A 17,506-nucleotide genomic window follows, 5' to 3' on the forward strand; every position below is an offset into this window, starting at 1 on the left:
GACGTGTGGTGACAGCGAGCATCAGTGTGCAAACAGTACAGTGTGGGTAATGCTCTGCTGCTTAGCTTGGTTGGTGTCCACTGTTGCTAACTTCATTTATATGCTTCATAATGAGCATTTTACATATAGTCTTGTGTGTATCAGCTATTACATTGTTAAAAGAGAACAAAATAGACTTTTTCCATCTAAAAACATCAAGTAAGGATAAGGAAAGAGTAGGGTAGGGTTGCTGTGAAAACTGAAGCTTTCTCAAGATGGGTGGTTAGGGAACACCCTGCCCAGGTCAGGAGGCGACGTCCACATGGCACAGGCCCTGCAGGACCACACGGCGGGGTGTGTGTGGGAAAGCAACAGAGGACCTGGAGCATTCTCGGAGCAGAGGCTCAGGCCTTAGAGAATGAGTGCTGCTGGCTATTCAGGCACAGGCCATCATCCTTTATTTTTTTCAATCTTCTGCCAACATTTAACTTCCTTGCTTCCTTCATAAAACCAGCCTTGTCCCGGAGTGAGACAGGCTTCCTTTGCCATGCTGCAGGTCCTCTGTAACACAGCCTCTCCCTTGGGCTCAGCGGGCTTGAGGCTCACTGAGAGTCAGGAAGGCACGGCTGCCGCACAATACCGCAAATGCAATCCAGAGTCAACAGGAAGGATTTCATATTAGCTGCTGCCGGGATAGCTACTTCTGTTCATTAGTGTAGATAATTGATATGTGAGTGGAACTGTATCATTTCGAGATCTTATAAAGTTCCATTTAAAATCCCCACCTCCCGCCACTACCAGCCCCCTTATTGAAGATAAAACTGAAATTGTATTGGAATGCCCTTCCTCCCTCATGGGTGGAGGATGGATTCATGCATCTCCCAACCAGCTATACCAGCCTCAGCCTGCCGGCTCTACCTTCCTCCCCCATAATAGCCTTCTGCATCTCGTTTCCCTAGACCCTGGCCTATGGGGACATGAACCATGAGTGGATTGGGAATGAATGGCTGCCTAGCCTGGGGCTCCCGCAGTACCGCAGCTACTTCATGGAGTGCCTGGTGGACGCCCGCATGCTGGACCACCTCACCAAGAAGGACCTGCGGGTCCACCTGAAGATGGTGGACAGCTTCCATCGGTGAGTGCGGCTGGGGCCCAGGGCCACCTCCCTCGTGGGGGCCTCCCCTAGCTCTGAGGGTCTGCCTCCAGGAAGAGAGGTGCCTTCATCTCTTTCTGTGGCCTGTTCTGAATGGCAACAGGTCTCCCCCTTGGGAAAGTCTCCCTTGTCAAATCCTTGTCACATCCTGTAATTTGAGGATTTAATCCTCAAATTGACCAGGTTTCTGTCCTTATAATGACTAGGTCATTATGTCTAGTCTTAAAGATACAAAAAGTCATTTTTCTTTACCTTCACCTCTTTTGAGATTTTCCCCGAGGTCTGAATTTTATTGCTTGTCTTTGCACTTGCTGAATTTGCTGTGTTAACTCTCACAAGACTCAAACTGAACCTAGTGTTCAATTTAGGTGTCTCATTCCAAGTTGAGGGGGAAGATCTTCCTGGGCCATTGCCCTGCTGACATCCCAGATCGGAACCTCTCTCCTTTGGGCTCACATCCTTTTTTATAGGATGTCATCCAGTCCTTTCCTCCTCTTTGCTGAAAAGATCTTCTGTTCAAAAGTGTCTGCGGCGCAGGTCCCAAACTGGCAGCCTGTGGGCAGAATTTGGCCCACAGACTTGTTTTTGTTTGGCCCACATATATCTTAACAACTCAAATTGAGCTGCCAGTATTTAAACAGTAGATTTTATATACAATTCTGGATTTCTGGTTTCTCTTGAAGACTTGAAAGCTCTGTCAACACATTCTAGCATGGAAGCAACCAGCTGGAGTTAAAGAGCGGAGTCCACTCAGGATGGGTGGGCCTGCTCCAGGGCCTCCCAGCCCCCTAGCCTCTTCTCTCACTTGTGTTACCTGCTTGGTCCCAGCAGGCATTTGTGTTGGAGAATGCAGTTGGTGGCCATGGTGCTAGGAGTTGGCAGTTTTTAGGAAGTCCTTCTTAACATCCAGCTTCAAGTTGTGTGGGTGGCTCTTTGAGCCAAGACTTGTCGTGGCTGGATAGTAAGACCAGGAATAGGGCTCTTCAAGGTTCTTTCAGGGCTCTGTGGATGTCCTGTGGTCTCTCCAACTCAGAAATCTTATAGAAAGTTAAATCTGGAAGGGATCTTGTTAGCGTGCCTGTTTTGTGGATGAGAACATTAAGGCATGGGGAGGAGCAGTAACCCAGGTCACTCAGGGATGATAGCAGAGTACAGGGGAACCCAGGTATGCTGACTCAAGTCCAGTGCTCTTGGCACCACTCTGCGCAGAGCCTCCTGGCTTGGAACCCTTGGCCCATCTGACCCCAGCATGAGGGCTGACTTGTGAGGGAAGACTGCATCCTTCCCTCTGCACCTGCCCCCACCCAAATCAGCTAGGGCTGAAAGGGAATCATTTGTCTCTGCCTGGAGGCTGCCAGACCCAGCTACACCTGTCCCCTTCTCAGTGATTGATAGGGCTGGGGAGAGATGAGCTGTTCCCCTGCCAAGCCGGGATGTGTCTGGGCTGCTAGAGGATCTGTCAGCCCGGCCCCAGCCAGGACTGTGGAAATCCTCCCCCCAGCCCCTCTGCCCCATCCCCAGGAGAGAACTGTGGCCTGAACGTGGGGTTCTAGGTTCAGCTCCGAATCTTGAGTACTTCAGAGTTTCTAAAGCATTTTCACAGCTCACCACCAAACTATGTGTCTACCTGCTTTTATTCCATGTAACATTTCACAAGCATGTTCTTACGTCTTTAAAATTTCTTTTAAATCATAATTATTATAAGAAAGGGATATTTTAAAACCTTATTTTACAGATAAGAAAAACAAGTTCAATAGAGGTTGATTTCCATCAGGTCACCCAGCCAGGTGATTACAGAATGGGGCTCAAATCCTTGTCTCTAGACACCCCACTCAGAGCTCTTTTCCTTGGGACATGGTGCTCTATCGAGCAGGTCTTCTAGAAGAGCTCCTGCTTTGGTAGGACAAGCATGCACGATAGTCATAAATGTCACCCACTGCCACTTCCGTGCTGCCACTTCCGAGTACCTGTAATGTTCCCAAAGGCTGGGCTAAGCCCTTGCATTTATTGTCACCTGCAAGACAGGTGTGACCCCATCTCACATTTGCTGGGTGCCTCTCAGCTAGGAAGGGGCAGAGCTGGCATCCAAACCCAGGTTGACTTAACTTTAAGGACTTTATATTTTTGCCATGGTATGCAGCAGCTTTGAAAGGAACTGGACTGGGCCGGGCGTGGTGGCTCAAGCCTGTAATCCCAGCACTTTGGGAGGCTGAGATGGGCGGATCACGAGGTCAGATCGAGACCATCCTGGCTAACATGTTGAAACCCCGTCTCTACTAAAAAAAAATACAAAAACCTAGCCAGGCGAGGTGACGCGCGCCTGTAGTCCCAGCTACTCCGGAGGCTGAGGCAGGAGAATGGCGTAAGCCCGGGAGGCGGTGCTTGCAGTGAGCTGAGATCCGGCCACTGCACTCCAGCCTGGGCGACAGAGCCAGACTCCGTCTCAAAAAAAAAAAAAAAAAAAAAAAAGAAAGGAACAGGACTGGAAATTATAGTGAGTGAGATTGAAACTAGACAGAAGGCATTTCCAGTCATGAGCTGTGTGTGCGCATGCCCGTTCACAGTGGACCAAGGCTTAAACCAGCGGCTAGAGCAACACATGGGCGACTTGGGCCAGAAAAGGGTTCCTGGAAGTGGCATCTCTGAGTTCTGTTGTAGGCAGAAGAGCCTCCTGCTGGGAAGTGAGGGGAGAAAAGGAGGGAGCAGGCTGCACAATTTAATCTCACAAAGCAGTGCCCTCAGTAAGAGTCAAAAGCAGGCAGAGTTGGGAGGGACTTTCCATTCTAATTCTGTAAAGATGGAAAAACTCAGAGAAGCTGAATGACAAAGTAGCGTTCATGGAAGGAAGAACACTATAGCTCTTCCAAGAGGGAATGAGCTGCCTTGAGAAGTAATGAGTTCACTGTCCCTGGAGGCGCTCAGGTACAGGCTCAGTGACTACTCTGAAGGAAGCTACAGGGGTGACTCCTGCCTTAGGTGGGAGCGTGGACCGATGGCCTCCAGGGTTCCTTCTGACCCACAGAATCTGTGGTTCTGTGTCTGGCTTAGTTACTGAATGCTTGCCCTGCACCTGATACTGTGTAAGTGCTTTTACTAATTTGTGTGAATTAATTATTTCATTTAATTAATCAAGCATTTGTAGAGTACCTGCTCTGCGCTAGGGGTTTAGGATCAGTGAACAAAACAAAGACCCCTGCCCTCATAGAGCTTATATTCTAACTGGAAGAGACAGTCAAGGAATAATAAATATATGGTATGTTAAGAGACAAAACATGCTAGGAAAAAATTAGACCAGGGTGAGAGGGATTGGGAGTATGGGCCAGGGGTGGTGATAGTGATACTGCAATTTTAAATCTGATGAACAGTGTGACTAATGAATTGGACTGAGAAGGTGACATTTAAGCAAAGACTTAATGGAGACAAAAGGAGTAAGCTACACAGCCGACTGGGGGAGGAGTGTTCCAGGCAGAGGCAGCCACCAGTGCAAAGGCCCTGAGGCCTGCAGGCCCAGTGAGCCTGCTGTGTTTGAGGAGCAGCAGGGGTGTCAGTGTGGCTGCAGCAGAGAGAGCAAGAGGGAGAGTGGCTGAAGGGGCTGTTAGACAGGTGGCGGAGCAGATCATGGAGTATCTTATAGGCCGTTGTAAGGACTCTGAGTGAAGTAGGGATACAAAGGGGTATCTTGTTTTTGCTTTTTCTTTCACTTGCAGGTGGTAGGGGTCTTTGCATTCCAGTGCCTGGAGAGAAGGACATGTTGGTTTCATTCAAAGAACTTTTTTCCCATCAATCCAGGCCCGCTTCCTGACTGAGAGGGAGGATATGGGTTAGACAGAGAAAGGGAGTAACCCTGGGATGGTTCGCAGGCAAGCCCCTGGGGAAGGAGGAGCATGGGGAGGCTGGGGTGCTCTTTGTGCTGGAGGCAGTAGGTCTGGACGTGCTGTAGCTAGTGCTGGATGTGAGACAGGTGGCGTGGGAGTGTGGCCCCACTGAGGCTCTGGCTCGGGGGTTGTGTGCCTGCAGAACCAGTCTTCAGTATGGCATCATGTGTCTGAAGAGGCTGAATTATGACCGGAAGGAGCTGGAGAAGAGGCGAGAGGAGAGCCAGCACGAGATCAAGGGTAAGCTCGTCAGGCTTGGAGAGGGTGCAGGAGTAGCCTGCTTGGCTGGTCCCTGCCTTGGGCCAAGTGGAGGGGAGGCATTCTGTCTCTCAGGGAATCTTCCAGTCTGACAAGGAAGATGCAGCCTCACCTTAGGGAGCTCCCAGTCTGATGGAGGAGACATGGTCCATGCCAAGTTCGCTATAATCCCCTCCCTCCACCCCACATACCAGACTGCAGCCACTAACTGGACAAATGCAATGAATCCTCTGGGACGGTGTTATAGACTGGTGTGCTTGTGGAACTTGGTGATCTGGATGGGGTTGGATGGGAGATACAAATCTTAGAGAAGACCTTGAAGGTGAAAAGAATATGAAGACTATTCCAGCTTGTGGCAGGGGGATGACCCGTGCAAGGGCTCTGGGGAGAAAGCTCAGAGCCTGTTGGCCTGACCCCAGGTCCTGTAAACTGGCAGGGATGAAATGAGTGGGGGGTTGGTTCCCCAGGAGCCCAGGTTCCAGGGAGGACAGAAAGAAGATACAGAAAGTTGGGGATGGGGTGGGGGCCAGAGAGCAGGGTGGACTGGGTCTCTGGGTTTAGGGAGTTCTGCTTCTGTCCTTGGAGGGTCCTTGATGAAACGTAGTATCTTCTTCCATCCCTTTTCTTCCCCCACACTCCAGATGTGCTAGTCTGGACCAACGACCAGGTGGTTCATTGGGTTCAGTCTATTGGGCTCCGGGATTATGCCGGAAACCTGCATGAGAGTGGTGTGCATGGAGCCTTGCTGGCCCTGGACGAGAACTTCGACCACAACACACTGGCCCTGATCCTTCAGATCCCCACACAGAACACCCAGGTGGGTAGCCTTTTAATCAGTCTACCTGTCTCTCCCTGTCTCCCTTACTTGCTCTCTTTCTTTCCCTCATACACAAAGGCTTAGGTATCTTGGGGTTGGGGAGCTTTTCTAGGGCCTATGCCAGAGGGGATCACGATGTCCTCAATCCTCCTCTAAGTGGTCCCCTGTGCATAAGCAAGCCCTCATGGGAACACATGGTCTTCACATACAGGGCACACCTAGCACGGGCCTGGCACACAGTGTGCTCTTACAATGCACATCCCCATCCTGCCCTGGGTACCTCCATCTCCTCCTAACCCCACTTCATAGCTGAGACGCTGAGCCTTCCTTTTCATCCTGCTTCTCTGATCTGACTTTTCTTAGAGGGGAATGAGCCCCATGGCCCGTAGGGACCAGAGAGCCCATATCACCTTTGTCTACCACCCTAGGGATCTGCTCCTGGGCCCCCAGGCTTAAAAAAGCGAAATATACCAAATTACACAGCCCAGAGCCTCTCCATGCCTGGGCTTTGGCTCTCTGTCAACAGCTCAAATGATTAAACATCTCATGAAATTACGTTTCATCATTTTTATGGAGCTGTCATCTAAGAATATATCTAAATTTTCTTGAACCTATTTATATTTTTGGCCTTTCTAACTTCCTGTGGGTAATAGATTCTAGAAGTGCTGCTTGTTGTGTGGAGTACTTCCTGATTTTATTTGTCCTAAGAATGCCCCTGTCAGGCCCCTGGGGAAGGAACTACCTCCTCCTAATAGTTTAGGTTTGGTAAGGCTATTTGTATTTAACCAGTTCTCACCTTTTATAATTTCATAAACTCTGATTGTATTGCCTCTGGGCCCAAGCCTTTGTCTCTCCAGACAGAGTGTTCTTAATTCTTTTAGGCTTTCCTCATATAGACTTGCCTCTGTTCCCTGATTGTTTTAGCTGCCCTTGTCTGGACTGTTTGCAGCTGTCAGATCTCTTTTGAAATTCAGCCACCAGAGCTGCACAGGCTATTCTGGGAGCAGACACGTTTTGGCTCGAGTGCGGGTAGGGCTGTGTTGTCTCGTAATTCTGGGCAGTGTGTTGGCCTTTTAGGGGTGGTGGCAGTGTACAGGGCCAGTGTGTCCTGTAGGCATTCTGCAGTGACCCCCCACCCCCACCCCAGCCAGTCAAAACGGATAGGACAGATCCCTTCATTCTCCAAGAGAAGCCTGGATTTCTCCCCCAAGTACAGTTTTCTCCACTTGCCCACTTTGGACAAGCCTCATCTGCCACTTTCCTACCCACTCACATTGCTTTGTGAGATGCTTCTGAAATGTACACCTGTCCTCCTCCCCTTTCACTGCCCAGAGGAGCAGTGTCATTTGGATACTTGAAATTTACTATGCTTCTCCTTTCAGATCATTTCTAAAAATGTTATGTTCCCAATACTGGCCCAGACTGTCCTTATTGAACTCTATGCGTAATATTTTCTACCCAGAAATGGACTTTTCTCTTTCTTTGATTTCCTATCTCGAATGCATTCAGTTTTGGAGGAAAGCAATAATTCTGTAAATAGCAGCAGGGACACCTCTCCATGGCTTTCTAACCTTTCTTAATATCCTGACCCAGTCATTGAGCTGTCGGAAGAAGTAGTGTCTGACCCAATATGGAATCCCTCATTTAAAATGGTTAAAAATGGCTCGATGTGGTAGCTTAGGCCTGTATGTTCAGTATTTTGGGAGGTCAAGGTGGGAGGATTGCTTGAGGTCAGGAGTTCAAGACCAGTCTGGGCAACATAGTGAGACCCAGTCTCTACAAAAAGTTTAAAAAATTAACTGAGTTTGGTAATGCATGACTGTAGTCCCAATTACTGGGGAGGCTGTGGTGGGAATTTTGCTTGAGCCCAGGAGTTTAAGGCTGCAGTGAGCCATGATTGTGCCACTGCACTCCAGCCTGGGCAACAGAATGAGACACTGTCTCACTCAAAAAAAAAAAAAAAAAAGAAAAAAAAAAAGGTCTGGTAGCAGTTTTGAAAACTTTTCTGTTTCTGGCATTTCTGAAAACTGTGAATGAATTAATCTCCTGGGAGGCCTAAAGAAAGTCTGTATGTACACAGCCCAGGGACAACCAATATCCATAGCTGAGCAGGCTTCCTAATTTTAAGTTTTTGATGTGAAAACTTATCAGATATATTTATTTAATCCAAATCAGTCACATTCTGGTTATCCATGGTTTACATGCTGACGTACCCCTCCAGAAAGACAGGCACGATTTTCCCCTTTCAGACAATTTTTTTTTTCCAACTAGGTGAAGTCTCTTTATCTATGTGTTCTATGATCCTACTTATTTTTTTCTTAGAGACATGGTCCTGTTGTATCACCCAATCTGGAGTGCAGGTGTGATCATAGCTCCCTGCAGCCTCAGACTGGTGGGCTCAAGCTATCCTCCTGCCCAACCGGTATCTGGGACTGTAGGTGTTCACAACCACGCCCATTTAATGAAATTTTTTTGTTTGTTTGTTTTTGTTTTTGAGACAGGGTCTCACTATGTTGCCAAGGCTGCTACTTTTTTAAAAAAATTGTTTTTCTAATTTGCTGTATATGAAAGAATCCTAGGCTTACAGCTTTACTTATGAGTTTGCTTGAAGGAGCAGCTTCAGAAAGGTGTGTAAAGGCCTCTAACAGGCTAAATGCACTGAAGCCTTGTATCTCTGCCCTTGGACCCTAGGAAAATGGTGAAAGATGGCATAAAGGTAGTTAACTATAGCCCTTCCCACCTTTCCCTCTCCTGCTCTATGGACTCCAGGCACGCCAGGTGATGGAAAGAGAGTTCAATAACCTGTTGGCCTTGGGCACAGACCGGAAGCTGGATGACGTGAGTACCTGGCCATGAATTAGAAACCTTGGGGATTTGGTCATCTTAATTGGATTGAAGTTCATGAGTTCTGCCTTCCCTGGGCTAATTGTTGGAAGGCTAGTCTAAGGGAGGAGAGCCAGAGGGGATGGGGATGATGAATGTCAGGGGGTTGAGGAAATGGACCAGCCCTAGAAGAACTTGTCTGGGGTAGTAATAGGTTGTGGAGAAGTCTCTGTGAAACTCCTGTGCAAAAGCTGAAGGCCCATGTGTTGTACTTCCATCATCTTCTAATTCTATGCCCTGCCTTCCTATCCACATAGGATCAAAGATTTTCCCCAAGGGCCATATCTTTGGGATCACACCTTTTTCTTGATGTCTCAGACCGTATTTCTTCAGTGCTGAGCTCAGCACACCTCCAGCCTACTCAGTAAGATTCCAGCCCATCCTTCAGGAGTGTGGGTGTGTGGAGGCAGATCCCTGCTGAGGTTGTTAAATTACAGGTTTGCTCTCCTGCTCACCAGTGCAGTCTGCACAGCTAAACACACGCTCAGGCTTTTACCATCCCAGGTTTCCCTAGTTTCACCCTCTGGTCTACCTTCACACCAAGTTAAAGTTTTCCTCTCTCCACCCTCCTGGTCACTGAAGGAACAGTCCCTTGCACTTGATTTCATCAGGCCTTCCCCTTGAGTTGAGGGCATTCTGAGCTATGGTCCCCTTTGAGATGCCAACCTAAGCATCCTGCTGTTTTGTTTTGTTTTGCACTGGTTTGCTGAGGTCATAGCCCCTCCTTGGCCCCCGTCTCCTCTTCCTCCCTTCTTCCTCCCGCCTCACTTTCCTATCACTGCCCTTGCCTGTCAGGTCTGCCCTAGTTGATTTGGTTCCAAACAAGTTAAAAGAAAGCCCAGAGTGTTTTTTGCTGCTCCGTCTTCAGTCAGATCACTGTTTCTTAGTAGGGTTTAAAACAGGGCTAAAATCCACCTTTGTAGAAGGATTGCTCTGCCTCAGGGAGACACAGGGTACTCTCAGGAATTTTTGTGGAAGTGTTTTCTTCACAGAGGTACCTTGAAGTTTGGGAGAAAAAAATATTTACATAAGTATTTGTTTTGGTCATTTACATACCTTAAAGGGGATAAACTGGCAGCCCCCCCACCCCAACCCAGAGCTGTTGCAACTCTTGAGAGATCTCTGTTTTCCTAATGCCCCTGTGGTATTGACCCTCCCACTAATTCCACGTGCACTTAGGATCTCTGCTTTCTTTGTTGCTCTCTGGAGAAATGACTCCCATATATTTATTAGTGTGGTGCTGTCTAATTTAGAAGCTATGTAGTCCTTCACTCCTTACAAAAATATTCTTTGAATGCCTGCCCTGTGCCAGGTATTGTGCCAGGTATGGTGGTTAGTGATGACGATGTCTCACTTTATGGTAATGATCACCACATGAGATAGGTTATGATGCCCATCTTACGGATGAGGAAATTGAAGCTCAAAGAGGGAACTTATCTGCTGTGGCAGAGCAGGACCGGAACAGATGCGAGTCTGATTTCTGAGCTCTTCCCCCTTGTTCCACTTCCTCTGGGAAGCTTGTGGAGCTATCTGACCTGTCAGGCCTCAGACACTTGGGTGGAGTTATTGATTAGACATTGGGGTGTACATAGAGCTGTGCAGTGGAGTTTTTGGGACTGCAACTAGGTGTGGGCTAGAGAGGATGGTTTTTGTGGGAAGTGTAGAGTAGAAGCCAGGTCCTGGGAATAAGGTAAGATTTGAGGGTGAGGGGAGGGTCTGGGGTCCAAGGAGACTGCTTCCTGTCCAGCTGTCTAGCACATCATCAGCAACCTTGAGCTGTCTCTTGCAACCACACCCTCTGCCGATTTTGGTTCTTAGTGTCCCTTCTGAAGCTTCAAGGCTCTTAAGGGCGGTATCCAGTTCTCCCTGTACATGGAGATGAGGACTGAAGGGAAATAAGGAAGAGGGGAGCGGGAAGGAGTAACATCTGACGATTAGGGGACCGGGGAGGAATGCAGAAACAGGTCCTTAGGGTTGGCTGAAGGTGGAAATGGAGACAAGGGGAAGGCAGGAGAGAGAAAAGAGGCTCTGGGCTAGTGTAAGAGCAGGATCATGGGGAGGATAGCAGTGACAAGGCAAGTTCCCGACAAACTCAGGAATGGGACTCCTGCATAAAGAGCCAGCTGCCACCTATTCATTTAATGAATATTTATTGAGTACCTAATGTGATCCCAGGCACTGCTCAGAAGTTGGAGATACGTTGGTTGGAACAAAAAAGATTATGGTTTCTGCCCCGTGGAGCATAGAATTTGAGAGGGAGAAAGAGTGAGAGAGAAAGTGAAAGGTATGGAGGTAGGGAGAAAGGAAGGAGGTGGGAAAAGGAGGAGGAAAGAGATGCAGTCATGCATGGCTTAATGATGCTTAGCCACGGGGATAAGTTCTGAGAAATGCATCATTAGGCAATTTGATCACTGTGTGAACATCATAGAATGTACTTACACAAACCTAGGTGGTATAGCCTATTGCACACCTTGGCTGTATGGTATAGCCTGTTGCTCCTAGGCTACAAACCTATGCAGCTTGTTACTGTATTGAATCCTGCTGGCATTTGTAAGTATTTGTATAACTAAACATAGAAAAGGGACAGTAAAAGTATTATAATCTTATGGGACCACCATTGTCTATGCCGTCCATCACTGACTGAAACATTATGTGGTGCATGACTGTATTAATGAAATAATCTCATAAATACATATAAAAGTGCTACTAGGATGAGTGCTGTGACAGAGAGGTACATGGTGCTGAGAATTTATCAGAGCATTTGACCCACTCAGGGCATGTACAACAAACCCTAGGGGGTCAGGGCTGGGAGGGGTTGTTGAGGCAAGAACAGGCGGGTGAATGTCCATTGTTCCTGCTAGTCCCACTTTGCCTGCATCAGCTCCGAGAACATGGGGTGGAGGGAGATTGGGCATGACTTCCAAGCAGGGTGATGGAGGCTCTAAGTGTGGGGTGCGGAGGCCTGTGCAGAGGGGGATCCTGTAGGGTTGGGGTCCTGGGTGCCCTGTGGCAGAGATGGTTATTTTGGAGACATGGCTGGCATGGGTGGGGGGGGCAGATGGCAGGGGGGCTGCCTGCCATGTCCTTTGGAGAAGCCTGCGTCTGCTTGGTGGTCTGCCTGACCCATCCCTGTTACAGGGTGATCTCATCTGATCCCATTAGTGATAGGCAACCTGAGAAACAGGTCGGGCATTTTACCGATGAGGAAACAGACTCAGAGGGGTCACTCACCTGGTACAGGGTCACATAGCCAGTAAAATGGCAGAGCCAGGTGTCTGACTCCCGCCAGACACAGTACTCTTCCGGCATACTGGGCTACAGCCATTCGGAGGCCCCAGAAGGACAGGACGGTGTATATAGGGACTGGCTGTCACCTCCCATGGACTGAGGCTGAGGAATGCCTTGAAAGGTGAATGGTCATGCCAAGCCCACTTTGAGAAGATTGCGGTGGGCTGGGAAACAGTTCAACTGCAGGATGGCAGACCCAACAAGATTCTCCCTCACACACTCCCTCCATCCGCCACCCGGAGACAGGGAATTTCAGAGTCGCAGGGTTTCCCCATTCACTGTACAGATGGAAAGACTCAAGGCTAGAAAGGGAAAGTGACCTCGCTCCCTCTTTCCAAAGGGGTGGGAGTGGTGCCCCTAGAACCAGCTGCGACTGGCCCCCTCCAGGCAGGGCATGAGGATGGCAATTCCAACAGGCCCTTGGGCCTCTGGTGTTCCCCACGGTGCAGGGGGATGACAAGGTGTTCCGCCGTGCGCCCTCCTGGAGGAAGCGCTTCCGGCCGCGGGAGCACCACGGTGGCGGCGGCATGCTCAGCGCCTCGGCGGAGACCCTCCCGGCGGGCTTCCGTGTGTCCACCCTGGGGTCCCTGCAGCCCCCACCGGCCCCGCCAAAGAAGATCATGCCTGAAGGTGAGTAACAGGCGGGCTGGGCATGGCCGAGGCCCAGCCGAGCGCGGGCTTCTTCCTGGCACCCTGGGGCCGGGCCGGGTGGAGAGGGGCGAGGCCGAGGCTGGTGCCCCGCGCTCTCGGGCTGCCGCTGCACTAACGCCCCGCGGGGAGCGTGTGCGCGCACTAACCCGCCGCTCTGTGTGTTCTCCCGCGGCTGCCGACTTCTCCCAGCCGGGACGGCGGGGGCGCAGAGACTGGAGACCTCCACGGTTCGGACCTACTCCTGCTGACCCCCCCACCCTCCCGCCCGGGGTCTGACGGGGGGGGGTGTGCCCGTGGCTCAGGGTAAGTGGGCCAGGCCCAGGGACGCAGGCACCTTGCTGCTGGCCCTCGGCCCCACGCACCTGCCTTTGGCTGCCGGCCTGGCCCTGCCGCTCCAGCCCCGCTTACCAGCACTGCCCGGCTTGTCCCTTCCTGCTTCGTCTGGCCCGGGGCGCTTTGCGCTTGGAGCACGCTGCATTGCCGCTGCCGCACACATCCTGCAACCTGTCTCACAGTGTGATGCCTGTCTCTCTCTCTCCCTCAGCTCACTCCCACTATCTCTACGGACACATGCTCTCCGCCTTCCGGGACTAGCCACGGCCCCCAGGGCTGGCTTCCTTCTTCTGGGTTTCACAGGCTCTACTGGCCCTGACCCCTCCTGCTCGTTCCCCTTCCTTCCGCGGCTCCTAGTCTCGTCCGTGACTTTACGGTTGCCCTGGATCTCAGAATATATTCGTCCACCCCCTCGGCACCCCACTACCCAGAGTCCCACCGTGTGTCCATTGTAAGTCTGGTGGGTGTGGCTGGGGTCTCCTGGTATTGTGGAGGCACCCAGGTTGTCCACACTTGGGATTCTGGGGGAAGGAGAGAAGGGCCTCCCAGGGTGGATGTGAAGCCACCCTTCCTCTTCTGGACCCAGCCTGGTCTGCACCGCAGCCTCCACCAAGACCAGGATCCTGGGCCACGGGCTGGGATGATCCTTCTAAGAAAGGGTCATTTCAGACGCAGCCCTGTTTGGGCTATTCAACCTTAGGGTCTCTTTCCACGTCTGGCTGTGCCAAATGGTTTGGCAGCTGGTTTTGGCATCCCTAGCATCATCACTCTCCCAACCCATCTCCATGACTGCGGTTCCTGTCCCCATTCTCTTGGGGACAGGGAGGGACTGGGAAGGGCTACTGAAGACCCCATTCTCCCGCAGGATGGTGAGGCTGGGAGGAGGAAGACTGAGGTAGAGATTCCAGGCCCTGGCATAAGCTGAATCCCAAATGTGGGTTTGGGAAGAACCAGAGAGAAATGGATCCCTGAGCTCTGAGCCAAGGGTGAGGATGGGGAAACTCTAAGCCCCTGCCCAATAAGAGGTGCAGGCAGACCAGCCAGAGAGAGAGCCGATGGCCTCTGGGTAGCCTTAAGCCCAAAGGGCAGGGGGAATGTCCCCTGCCCCAACCATCGGGTGGAGCTTCTGCTGGGCTGTGGGGAAGGGAGGTTGTGTGGATCTTGACTCTGGGGCAGAACAGATCTAACCATGCATTGCTAGCTCTGCTCCCAGCATCCCTTTCCCTTCTCTCCTCCTCTGCCTCACTTTAGTAATCCCAGCCCTATAAAAATGAACATGATGGGTGGATGGAATATACATTGACCCTAAAGTCAAGTTTGGGGAAAAGGCAGACTGAGGCCTCCTTTCTCTGACCTCCCAGGAAGAAAATAGTTTCTCCTACAGTGATTCATGTCCCAGATTCAGGAAAACCAATGTTGGTGAAGTCAGCCACTCTCCTGCTTGTCCCCACATCACCTAACCCTCATCCAGAGCTCTTTTGGTGTATAGGGACTGCCTCCTCCTGGAATTCCTAAGATCCACCCAGCTTCCACCATTTTCATTGCTTTCCCCAGCAGCATGGTGGGAACCTGAGCTGAGGGATACAGGTCCTGTTTTGGTAGGAATATTATTCCCAAGAAACACCCCCTCCTCACCTACTCTCTCATCCTACCTAGGTGCCTGAAAATGTTCAAGACTTATGTTCAGGGTGGGATGATGGAACCTAGGGCTTCATCAAAGTGAGAGGAAAGGAAAAGCATCTGGCACGTGTTTCTTGGAGAGGGGCCAGTGCAGTGCCATCCTGCAGGTGGCTGGAGCAGCTGCATTGCAACCTGATCACCTTGAGTTCTGAGCAGGGGCTAGGCTTGCAGGTGAGATAATGGGCCAGGGCACCCAGTCCAGAAGGAGCAATGGCACCTGGGTAGTGCCAGGGCTTAGAGCCTGCTGCTCCTTTTCAGTAGAGGAGAGGCTCATCAGTGGTGTGGTGGGGTGGGCTCTCCCCTAGGCTTGGGCAAGGCAGCCACTTGCCCTTGCTCTCCCTTAGTGTTCCCTGGCCTCCCTGCCATCAGGTTGCTGGGAGTGGAGATGGAGGGATTATTGTGCAGAAAATGAGTTGGATGGAGATAAAGAGCTCCCATCCCTGCATAATGGTTGTTAAGATGATGGAGATTCCTAAGATTGGTGGAGTTGGGCAATGCACAGCCATCTGACTCCTTCAGGGTGCTCTTGATGGGCTGGCTGTATGGGAGACTCAGTCCCAGCCTCTCTCCTCTACAACTCCTGCCACTGTTGGCCATGTTGTAAGGCAGTAGCTGTGCCAGGATAGCTGGGTCCATTCAGAGCACCCTGAGAAGTATTGCAGGGAGGTGTTAAGAAGAGAAATCTGGAGAAATCTGTGCAGTGATGGAAGGCTGTTGTCTTGGTGTATCCCTTGCCTCATAGTCAATATATTTTTTTCTTTGGTGAGTCACCAGTGACCCGAGCCCTCCACACCAGCCTCCTGTATCTCATCAGGTCCCTTCTCAGTACTGTACTTGCTCAGTGCATCAGGAATGGGTGTATGGGTGTGTGTGGGTGTGAGTGTGGGTGTGTACGTACTAATAAACAACCTGGTTTTAAGATAATGTACAAATGGCCTCCAGTCTTTTTTTTTTTTTTTTTTTTAAACTCTGAACTCACCTGAGATTTCCAGCTGCTTTCACAGTCGTAAAGGCTGCTGTACTCTGGGAAGGAAATAATACAATTTTCAGAACTTACAGTCAATAACTGTCTGTTTATGTAAGCACAGGATTGATAGATTAATGTTTGGGTTACATGTGCCCAGTGGGTAAAGGACCAGATAAGGAGAGAGGAGCCTGGTGTCTTCTTTCATCTCTCTCACCTGGTCAGGCTGTCACCCTTTCCCGCTGCTCCTGGAGTTCCTTCTCCTGAATGCCGCTTGGTCACATCACTCCACTGTTCCCACTTTCAGCAGCTCGAAGCACCTCTAGCTCAGAGTTGCAGTTCCTCCTCAGTGTGGCCTAAGAAGCCATTCATGACTTGGCTCCTTCACCTCTCCTCCTCCCACCAGTCCCCAGTCCACCTAACTCAGAAACATGGTGTCCACCCAACCCCGTCACCAGAAGGCAGCACGACTGCTTCTGTCCTTACCGTTGTAGTTTTGAGCTGACAAGACCACTTCAGGCATCACTGGGGAGGCATCACCTGCCTTTCCCCAGCAGAACTAGTTAACCAGCAACCTCTGCTCTCTGGACACTCTGCACACTGCACAGGCTGGGCAGTGATTGCCTCCCACGCTGGACTGCGAGTTCCCTCCTTTGGGGCAGCCTCGTTGATCTCTGCACCCCTAGGTGTATATCCTCAAATGAATAAATGCACCAGCCTTCTCTCAGAGGGTTGTATAAGGATTAATATTAGTAAAAGCTAAAAATTACTGAGTAATATTGTTTGCCAGACACTATTCTAAGCATAGTAAATATATTAACTCATGAATCCTCACAACTCTGATATATTCTTAGTATTCTATAGAACAGGACATTTTAAGACTAAGATAATACAGCTGGTAAGAGACAGATGTGGATCTTAAACCTAGGCCTTCCTGACTCCGGTGCCTTGTCCTTAATTATGATATGTGTGTTCAAACTCCTGACCCAGAGCCAGGAGTTTTTGTCTTTGTTTTTTTCATTAGGAGTAGCATGATGAAAAGGAATGCTTATCAAATGTTGCTATCTTCTCTTTTAAGTGAACTCAAGCCCCTGCCCCTCAACAAGCCTTCCCAAGCTACCCAGCTCCCTTTCGCTGACTCCTTTGTGTGTACAACTCACGTGGTCTTTGGTTGCTATGAATCTTTGGGGGGCTGTGTTTCCCCTGTTCCCATGAGTGGTGAACTCCCCTTTGTGTAGCACAGTGCACCCTGCATCCTTGTGTCCTCTTTAAGGCTGATGGTGCCCCAAACATGGATGGAACAAGGACAGCAGAGTCCATGGGCACAAGTGACAGGAGGGAGTGGGACAAGGCACCCTGGACACAGCCCAGGGAGGGAAAACAGAGGTGAGGGAAGGTACTGGCCCTGTGCCTACAGGCCTCTGGGAGTCCCTTGCTACCCTCTCCAGGATCAAAGGTAAAATTGATGAGCCTTGGTGACTGGCTAGCCATGGGAATGAGATCTTCACTGGAGGGATCCAGGAAAACTATGACTTCGTTGTGCTGCCTTCCACTGGGACAGGGGATATAGACGGAGCCGACTTATGTGGAAATGGGAGTTTGATTTTGGACATGCTGGGCTTAAG

At 50.4% G+C, this 17,506-nt stretch overlaps 1 protein-coding gene across 50 annotated transcripts in view; it reads left to right on the forward strand.

Annotated features, from left to right (window-relative positions):
- PPFIA4 (PTPRF interacting protein alpha 4) overlaps positions 1–15,849 on the forward strand; it is a 52,703-nt gene extending 36,854 nt beyond the window's left edge. For 24 of the 50 annotated variants that reach the window (XM_078003097.1, XM_078003116.1, XM_078003162.1 and 21 more), the window contains 7 exons: positions 939–1,114; positions 5,150–5,247; positions 5,907–6,082; positions 8,852–8,920; positions 12,703–12,883; positions 13,094–13,207; positions 13,449–15,849. In XM_078003097.1, the coding sequence (XP_077859223.1) occupies positions 939–1,114; positions 5,150–5,247; positions 5,907–6,082; positions 8,852–8,920; positions 12,703–12,883; positions 13,094–13,152 (759 nt within the window). In that variant the 3' untranslated portion in view covers positions 13,153–13,207; positions 13,449–15,849. The remainder of the gene's footprint in view (positions 1–938; positions 1,115–5,149; positions 5,248–5,906; positions 6,083–8,851; positions 8,921–12,702; positions 12,884–13,093; positions 13,208–13,448) is intronic. The other 26 variants (XM_078003145.1, XM_078003196.1, XM_078003165.1 and 23 more) reach the window with 3 other exon arrangements.
- The last annotated feature ends 1,657 nt before the right edge of the window (positions 15,850–17,506 follow it).

This window comes from Macaca mulatta, chromosome 1 (assembly GCF_049350105.2).
Source record: "Macaca mulatta isolate MMU2019108-1 chromosome 1, T2T-MMU8v2.0, whole genome shotgun sequence".
NCBI lineage: Eukaryota > Metazoa > Chordata > Mammalia > Primates > Cercopithecidae > Macaca > Macaca mulatta.